At 44.3% G+C, this 9888-nt stretch overlaps 1 protein-coding gene and 1 long non-coding RNA gene across 2 annotated transcripts; both read left to right on the top strand.

Moving 5' to 3' along the window:
- The first annotated feature begins 183 nt into the window (after window positions 1-183).
- Window positions 184-3509, top strand: LOC108094176 (kinetochore and Eb1-associated basic protein). The gene is given in 6 exon segments (XM_017194636.2): window positions 184-1150; window positions 1207-1335; window positions 1394-1576; window positions 1632-1772; window positions 1858-2321; window positions 2324-3509. Coding segments are annotated over 6 exon segments (1641 nt in total). The 5' UTR covers window positions 184-1118; the 3' UTR covers window positions 3016-3509.
- Window positions 3510-4185: 676 nt separating this feature from the next.
- On the top strand, window positions 4186-4857 carry LOC108094130. The gene is made up of 3 exons (XR_001771533.1): window positions 4186-4326; window positions 4385-4613; window positions 4671-4857. It is a non-coding gene; the product is annotated as an uncharacterized LOC108094130 (long non-coding RNA).
- The last annotated feature ends 5031 nt before the right edge of the window (window positions 4858-9888 follow it).

Genomic DNA, 9888 nt, shown 5'->3' with positions numbered 1-9888 from the left:
ACATGGCGGTTAGTTTTCGCTTAGTCAGCTTTTAAATCGTTGATGCGGCAATAAATGTAATTATTTGAAGCGCATTTTTGGCAAGCCGCTGCATTTTAATGCCCCGCAATTAAAAGGTATATCAAATATGTAAAAATCGCATTTCCACACTAGTCGAGTCTTGTTCTGGTCAGCCAGGGAAATAGTCAACCACAATGGGCCACTGATAACACCATCATCATCGTTATTCTCGGATGTCCAACCTACATTTTCCAGTGCTTCCTGGTGGGCGTGAGCAAAAATTTAACAAGCTTCTCCATTATTTATGGCGGTTAAATTGCAAAAGTGCAGCAGTCAAAACAAAAACCATGAAGAGAATAGGTTGAGGACCACTGATAAGTATATTTATTTTGACAACTACTAGTTTGGGATAACAAAACTGTCTTTAGTTTTTACCATCCTAATTTTTTAAATACCTAAGAGTGTTTTACTCCAAAATAAGGGTCTTTAAAAATGTTTGAGTCGTTTATTTTTTAAAGTGTTTACTCAGTAGTCCCTGCATAACACCTTCATGCTGTTTGCGGATTGGAGGGTATGTTGCTGTGGCCAGCAGGCTTCCGATCCCTTGCTCCAGGCTCCTGGCGCCTGGCACTCAATTCCTGGTTGGCGGCGGCCCCCAGTTCCGACGTGTGTATTGCTTCGTAATTACGCCGCAAATGGGCGGGGTCATGGGTCGGCGGAGGCAGCACCTTTCGGCGCCCACCTGGGATCCCGAGTCCGTGGTAGGTGCAACCAATTTTCACTTTCATCCATGATTTATGTCTTCACGACCCGTGTTGCCTTCCCAATGGATGCAGTTTTAAAGTTAACAAAGGTGGAAGCTTGGGCTGAATATAATTGCTGAATGGAACTACTTATATTCAAATGGATTTAAAAAGCAATATATTGCTTGAACAGCGTTCAAAATAAACGATCGATTTGGCGTTGCCACCTTATGTTATTCGATTGTCTAGTGCTGCCATTTTTATTTTCATGCCATTCACATTTCGACGCATTTGTTGTCATTGGCTTGTTTTTGTTGTGCGCTAGAAAATTTAAAAAATAGTAAATAATAACAATTAACGTTTTAAAACTATCAGATGAGTAACAGGGCGAAATCGCCCGATAGCCGGTAAGTTATGAAACAAAGATAAGAAGATTAACCTACTTATATATAACTGAAAATAGATCGGCAGGATTTCTTACTCCATTGCGGTCCAAAGAGTTGCTGGAAAGAGAGAGATCCAAAATATTTTCCCCCAAGAGAGGGTTATTAACCCCCCAAAACATCCAAACCCCCAAAAACCCTCAACTGAGGTAAGTTACTTACGTTAAAATGTTTCGATTCTGATCATAAAAACTCTAAATGCCCCAGCGTCCCATCTATTATGATTACCGATGCTGAGCTGGGTTTGGAACGTCCGAAGGAATTGGTACAACGTTTGGACAGGTTCCTAAGTCGATCGGCCTCAGTCTCTAGGCTTCCAGCAAAAAATGGCCATTTGACATCCCAAAATAGGCAGCGAACATGGGAGAGACCAAAAACATCCGAGTTACGGTAAGCTGAAATAATATTTTAATAAACTTCTATTAGTGATATATATTTTTTTCAGCATAAAAGTAATTCCTGCATCGGAACCGCGCCATTTTCGTACCAAGGAACACACATCACGATCTCGAGGAACTTCTGCCACAAAAAAACTTTCCTATAACAGTCAGAATTGCCAGGATCTGCCTGAAACTCCCGATAAACGGTGTGTAGATAATAAGTTGTAAAGGAAACGGCATACAAATTATTAAAATAGATTGAAATATAAAATTAACTTCGCATTTTACCAGCTTGACATTCATACCTTCCTCGGAACCCATCCGGCCGAAGGTGATCCTCGAAAGGGAAAAGCAGGAAGCTTTAAAGAGTCGCTTGGTATCAGCATCGATTGACCGCCTGAAAACAAAGCCACCAACGACCAGTTTCACAACGAGCAAGCAGCTGGTGCCCTCGATTGGTTTTTCGTACCCCAAGGATCCACAGAGCCTGCACTCTTCCAGCAAAGCAACCAAGCTGACCAACTCAAAGCGCAAGTTGGATTTTCACACCGAGCTGGGGAAGGACTCGTTGCGGCAAAAGCTAGAGAGGATTTCAAAAGAATGGCAGAAAAGAACTGAGTACCAGTTACGTCAGTTTATCTCGGATTTCATGAATCAGGTCGTGTGCTATTTGCCCTTTCATGGAGTAACGTTCTCGCATCTTAGCAGGGATTGCTATGTGCTGCAAATAATGGAGGCTCTGCAACAGCTCCAGTATTCAAAAAGGTGAATACAGGCTGGCTGCAAACGCCAAACACCCAACCAGCCGTCGACCATGTGCTGGAAATACTCCGCTTCTTGTTGGATGTCATTGAAAATCGAAAAGAGGAGGCCATTTGTATGATTCCTATTGTTTCAGAAGGAACGGAATGGCTAAAGCAGATGCAGGGGTGCACAAAATTTGTGGAACAAAAGATGGAAGAGCTCACAGTAGCGAATGGTACCCCTAATGATCTCACGAGGCTGCAAGGAAAATTGGATAACAACCGACAAGTGGATCTGAAATTAGCAATTACGGTAGCCAATAAAGAAGTGGAAAAACTTGCAACATGGGCCAGGAATCCGGACCACACCAGATCTCGAGATGAACTGCAAGAGCGTTACCATGAACAAGAGCTGAAAAGTTTGCGACTTCAACTTTTTGGCGAGCTTGTGTGTCTTGCCAACCTGAAGTTAAGTCGCTGTTATAACGGAGGAAAGGATAGCATCAAAGCTTTTAATGACCAAATACAGGATTTGGCGGAGTGCTCACGAGTATTCAGAAATAGTAAGCCAATATCCCAATTACATTTAAACCTGAATCATACGAAGGCGGATATCCAAGAGCGTATGGAGAAACTACGATGTATGCTTGATGAGAATAGCAATAATCTTCGCCAGTTAACAGCGAAACCCCAAGGAAACCTTTAGGCCAACTAAGCCACTTTCCTCATTAAATCTCAAAAGGCTCGAGTTAATTTAAGCAAATATTTGCGTGTTACACAAGTTACACACAGAGCTTCTGGCTTAGTAATTCCTTCCTGAATTTCACAGATTTATTTAATTGAATTTATCAACTGGAAGCCTCGGCCTGGATTTAAGTTTGTGTAATTGACATTTGAATGAGTCATTGGCAGCTTGGCTACACTCACTCAAAGGAAATAGCTGCAAAGTTAAGCCGCTTAATTTCAAACCACTTAAATATTTGCATTTAAAGAATTTGTGAAATGTATGTATTATTGTAGTTTTTCTTTTTACATGCTTGTACATACCTACCTAACAAATTATATTTTCGAAAAGGAAATAACATATATAATAATAGTCAGGTTTAAAGTTCTGTAACTGTAAAAGATGCCACTTTAAAGGCATTGGACCCGAAAATAAATTAAAGGACAGTATGTAAATAACAGCAGTAGAGTAGCTGCTTAACATAATGTTGTTTTGCTGTTACTGAGAAGTGAAAGACTTGTGGATTGGCATTAATTTAGAGGTCCTGCCGCAAGGACGTCCCATAACGAGGGGGAGTGGGTGGTCGGCCGGCTATATGCATGTGCTGGGGTTAGATTTATAATGCGTTTGTGTTTGTGCCCCAGAGTGGAACTAATAATCTTATTACTCAACTGGAAGAGATGCAAGCGAACGTCAGTCCCGAGCACAACTTGGAAACTATAACCGCACCGCACCCACAAACAGAGCTGTGCAATTAAACAGTGAACTGCATAAATTATTTCTCTGCAACAAAATGTTTAAAGCCCGCCTGCAAATCCCGGCAGCCGAGTGCGAGAGCGCAGGCAAGTGTAATAAAATACATGAATTAGTGTAATGGAAATGCGAATTCCTAGAACAAACAATGCCAAAATTTTGAATGCAAATTCCACAGCCAAAAACAACACAACAACTAGAATTTTGCGCAAATTAAACAATAACAACACGCACGAACTGAGGCAAAAAGCACACACCTCTATCGTATAGTGCAGAAATGCGTACGGATGCTAAAGAAAATGCGGTCCAAATGCCAAGATTATGCCATATAGTAGTTAGTTCAGGCCCGGCTTGGAAATAGTTATCTGCTCTACATCTGCCCGTGTGTCATAACTTGCTTTCCAACTTCGTAGCCAAAAATACCGAGAGCACCTTTAAAAGTTGCCTGAAACTCAGGCCAAAACAATTACGGTCTGTGGTGGAAGGTGGCTTTTGGTGGGTGGTTGATGGCAGATGGGTGGCTGGATGGTTCGGTGGTTGGTAGGGCGGCTGTCTTGTACATTATTTTCCTTCATAAAACAAACACTCACCTCGGCAGCCACTCACTCACAAAAGAACAGCATCCGACTGACGGCAGAAGCATCACAGCATCACTGGAGTGAAATAATCGCATATCGTAAACTTTGACTTCGAGCTAATGAAGAATTGCGGAGCCCAGAAAAGCTGCAATTGAGTTAATTAGTCGAGCAGGGAACTTCATGCGAATGGAAAGTGTCATGACGCTCACACAGTGGAGCCTCCAAGGGGGAAGGGGAGCTTGTTTCAAGGTATTTATATTTGTATTGCCTCTATGTCCTACTTAAGCAAATTGGATTTTATTCAAGGTAGTTGTAGTACAGATGTAAGTTACCTGCTTTCCTTCAGCCCAACTTTTTGCATCGTCCTACGAATGGAGTTACTCAATTGCTAATGAAAAGTTTGCAGATCTTAAGTAAGAAATGAACCTAAATTTATAAATTTTTTAGTTGGTTCCAACTTGTAAATTGCAGCACTTATACATTTTTAATACTAGATATTATTATTGGCCTTTAAAACAACAAGTAAAACTTAAAAGTAACTTGCAATCCTTACGTTGCAATTAGCGATTCCCCACTGTACCTTTTCCTGTTTTAATACTGAAACTTTCGAACTCCTTCGATTGTCAAGCAAACAAAAGAAATTCGCTCGGCAATATAGGGAAAATGCTAGCGCCAATTTCGCTGGGCGAAAGAAGAATCGCCGAAAATCAAAAGGCACTATTTCTTCGGCATCCTTTGCCTTTCTCCCAGGCACTGATGGAAAATGGTGAGTGTTGTCGTTGTTTAATTTCAGACCGGTCCATCAAGGGGGAATACCTCGCTTTAAGTTGCCGGGAGCAGGCTTTAATTTGAAAATCGGCCAGCGGAAGCGAATGAAATTTGTATGCGGAGCGGTGCAAAGCCACTGGATGACTCGCTGACTGAACCGTTTTCTATGTGTCCTCCGGTTTAGCTGCCACTTCTAGCGAAAAGGAAAAAATGTCAACTGCAGCGTGACCAAGTCCGCGTCCGCGTCCTCGTCCGCGTCCGCCAGACCAGCCGATGTCGAGTCATGCGATTGCAATATTTATGCAGTTTGTGCAGTGTTCGCTATATTTGACAGTTGCTCTTCCGCTCGCTCGCAGGACACTGGGGCCATATCCTTCGAACGGGCATTACCGTAATGAGCCCAACTGCACAGGAGAACCATTTAGAAACTAAGCCAATTTGTGCCCATTACCTACCGAAAGCTGTTTCCAAGAAAGTTAGTCCAAGAAAAGTAGCATAGAACTTTTCCCAAAACTTATTCCTGGAAAAATTATAAATTTGCTACCAGCATATATTTAAAAAACATTTTATTTTAAATACACATGGCCATCACTATTAATTTATTTTTATCTCTACCAGTTTCCATGCCCCAAGTTCATTTCATTGACCATTTAACCTCCTTGGCAGTGCATTAAGGCTTCGTTGTGGTAAGCATAATTGTTATTACTCAATTTTTTCTGCGCATTTCAGCGGTTTTCGGCTCTAGGAAGTTGCTCGCTTAGTTGCCCGTGCAACAAGAACGAAACGAACGGGGAATCCTGAGGGGAGAGGAGAAGTGGAGAGTGGAGAGGGGGGAGTGGGGATTGCCTGCCAGGACGATGCTGCAGCAGGTGGCGCGTGCGTTGCTTGAACGGCAATTGCATTATCAGTAAATTATATCTGCGGCGGGCTGCCCCCCATTTGCCGGCTTTTCCCAGCGCCGACATGTTGGCCATGTTTACGGGTTGCCTGCGGCCATGTTTGCTCCTGCTCCTCCTCCGGCTCCTGCTCCTCCTCCGGCTCTTCGTGTCCTGCGTGTGCCCATTGTTGGAGAGCCGGATCCGGGTCTGCTGTTGCCGCTTGTTTGTGCACCATTTTCGGCGCTTTCCTGCTGATTTATGCAAAACTGTGGCATTTTTCAATTGCATTTTACACTCGTCCTGCAAGTTTCGGCACCAGCTCCGACCGGATCCTGCCGGCTCCGTGCTCCGGGCCTCAGGACTCCGGGGTCCTGTTTCCTTTCGCTTGTTTGTGTTGCACAATTTTCACACATTTGTGCAACTTTGCCACCGAAATGCGCAACACATTGCCCCCGTCGCATTGTGGCCCTTCCATCTGGAGAGCAGCATCTTCACAGGACCCTCCTGCCACGCCCCCCTTGCCGCAGACGCCCCTTCCTCGCAGCCAGCTGCATTTTATTGCCAGGAATGGGAGTGTATGTGTGAGAGTGTGTGTTAGGGATCCGTGTATCCACGATATCCACGCTCGGTTTTGCGCATTTAATGCCAAGTTATAACTTTCACGTGGGTTGCTTTAGTAGTTTTTGCCCAGATGCCCGTGCCCCCAAAGTCGCCCTCTTGAGTTACGTTGCCCCATAAAAATCTCACGGCGGGGCGTAAAGTGTCACTTATGCATAGAAGATTTGCGATGCATTTTTCAATGTTTAATAAACATAATTTCAGTGCTGTTTATCATGTGACAGCACATAAAGGCTGCTGCGTTTACAACCATTTGTTTAAGGGGCCCTAACCACGTTGATTGTTATGGAAAACGGATTGGAAATGATATGGTTATCTAAAAAATATATAAACAAAAATATTAGCAGATTAAATTGGAGTTGTGAAGAATGCGTGATCAATTTCTCGTTTGATTCATCAGTTTCATTTCTTTGAACCACCCTCGCCAGCAAATAAACTCTGATTTCGAGGGATCAATTTTCCAGCTAATTGCCAAAATAAGCAAAATTATGTGACGGCCCATGAAAGCACCCCCTATATTTTCCATTCGACTGCAAACGCAACGCCAATTGAAATTATGCACTTTGACAGGGAGCATTTAGTGTTAATCATACGCACTGTTGCCCGTTTGCTAATACAGTGTTCGCGAGCGAGTGCACATGGAAAGCGGACTGCACTCGCTGGACATTTTTCCCTCGACTACCCACTCTGAATAATTAAATATATTCGGGTTCCGGATGAGAGGGGAAATCCGATTTAGGTGGAAATTTCAGCAAACAAATTTATTGGCGCATAATTCAAGCCGGCGATGATGCCGCTGACGATGATGCATGGCGGGGCAGGAAGCGGTCCGAGATATGAATGGATGCAACTGGCAATTTATGGCAGCTAAGTGGGTGGCGGTGGGTGGTTCCTCGGGGTGGGTGGTTCCTCGGTTGTGGCCAAGGCCGTTGCAGTTGCCGTTGCCGCTGCCAAAAGCAGCTGGCAAAAGAAAACGACAGTCGCAGCCATCGTCATGGCGGAGCGGAAACGGAAATAGAAATGCGCAAATGCAATTGTCACACACACACACACAGAGAGACACACAAGCACACACAAGCAGCGGCGGGGTGAAATTTTAATGGAAAATTGGTGTACTCGTCGTGGCAATAAATGAAGCTCGCATTTCTATACGCTCGGCTAATAAAAGGCCAGCCCGACGGAATGACAGCCAACAAGGGACCACCGACCGACCGAACGGACAACAGGCCCGAAAACACTGAAGGGGCAGGCTCCTGAACCCCAAAGCACCCACTCCTCCTTCACCCTACACCCACACTCCCTTCATCCCTTCCTCTGACTCTGAGTGATGGGCACTACCAACAAGGATTTTTCGGTAGGGGCGTTAAGCCTCGCCTCGCCCCGCCCTGCTATTGATGTCCAGGTACGCAAATCAATTTGTTAAGTCGCTCCCCCAGCAAGTGGGTGGTGAATATCCTTCAAAGGGGCACCTCCAGGCTGACCCTCTTCGCCGCTTTATCCTTGTGCCTACCGCTTAATCTTTCAATTTGCATATTACATAATCGACTGAATGGGCGGGCCAAGGTGCTGGAGTGTCATGTCACTTGGAGAAATAAAGACGTACTAATGCTTTTGAACTCTAAAAATACTCAATACTTCTTTAGAAACGCTTTAGCTAAAAAGGTTGTATTTACAATGAATATTTGCTAAATTTAATTTATTTATTGCATCGTACTGTTTTTAGATTCTGTTAAATTGAAAAGGATTTATTGCTTTTATTAATATAATCTTTGTTATTTCTCCCTCTGCAATGACAGATATGACCTGAGCAGCGAGGCAATGCTTTATGGTCACTTGAACGCAAATCGCACTGCCAGGGGGCTCGAAGAGGACTCCACAGGAGCAATTCGAAGGGGAAGGGGATCCGGGGGATGAAAGAGAGGTGGCCGCGGGCAAACACTTGACGTGCGCTTATGCGGCACTGAGTTGCGCATACGCCGTGTGGGCCGAACCGCTTATTGAATATGCTGATGCAGGTGGAGCTATATCTATAGCCATAGCCATAGCCATAGCCAAAGCCATAGCCATGGTCGGGGCGGAAGAGGGCTCCATGTTGATATATGTCACACAGGCTGGCAAAATAAACTGCACCAAAGGGGGCGCAGCTGTGTGTGTGTGTGTGGGCGTGGCACGACCCACTTGCTGGCCATCGATGATAGGCGTTGATACAGTTGCTGTAACAGGATTAGCTCCGGATTTGGCTTAGGCACGGGCTCCATGTTTGCCCCGCAACTGATGGATGGCAACGGGGATGGCAATTGGGTGAAAGGGAGTGGAATTCCGGGTTCGGGGAGCAGGGAACAGGGAGCTAGACTCCAAACATTATGCAAGTCAAATCCGTAACGAGAGCTGCAAGTTAATGGGTCGACCTCGATGAAATAGCTCAACTGCATTGCCGGCCACTGCGCCAGTCAAATATTATTCGTTGAAGCGCCCAAATAAAATGCAATTATTGTCCATCAATCAAATGGCCAGCTGAGTGTGTTTGTGGGCCCTTAATTGGTTTGGCCGGGCCTGTCTGCTAACTATTGGCACTGCAAATGGAAACTCTCTTAGCCGGATTATTGAGCCTACGAAAAAGATTGCCATCTAAATTCAACTAAAGGCAGCAGATTGCTTGCGAAACTCGACAGAAGGGAAAATGTAATTTTTCCCTTTGAGGGAAATTGATTTTCGAAACTGATAAACATTTTTATTTAAGCTTGCCTCCTTCCTTACTTTTTATTCCGGGCCAGAACCCTCAATTAACAACTTTTAGTCAAATGGAAGTGGAAAGGTAACCCCAATTAAAAACAAGACAAGACAAATAGCAGGAAAGGCGGGCGGTGGCCGAAGGAATTGAAAGTTTTGCCGCATAACAATTAAGCTTGTTGTGCAACACACAAATATTGAATGTCAAACAATGGCAGTTGTTTGCACTGAATGGAATATTCCGACTGTAACCGAGTCCTCTATAATTAGAGCGGGACGGCAGATGCGTTGAAGTCAGGTGAGTTGGAAGGACCTTGACTGAGGAGCGGAACGCTAGAGGAGGCAGGGGTGGGCGGAAACGATGGATTGGAAGTGTAAGCGCAAACGTAAGCATAAAAACAATTAAAACTTTTGCCAGAGCCAAAGGCACAACTTGCCAATGGTGCACTGAAAAAAAATCCAAGAGTAAAATATACAGAAACTCTATTAAAAACCTAAGAATTAGGCAGACCAAAAATAGTTTAAACAAG

Source organism: Drosophila ficusphila, unplaced genomic scaffold (genome assembly GCF_018152265.1).
Source record: "Drosophila ficusphila isolate 14025-0441.05 unplaced genomic scaffold, ASM1815226v1 contig_412, whole genome shotgun sequence".
Taxonomy (NCBI): Eukaryota; Metazoa; Arthropoda; class Insecta; order Diptera; family Drosophilidae; genus Drosophila; species Drosophila ficusphila.
This window is presented reverse-complemented; position numbering and strand designations above follow the sequence as displayed.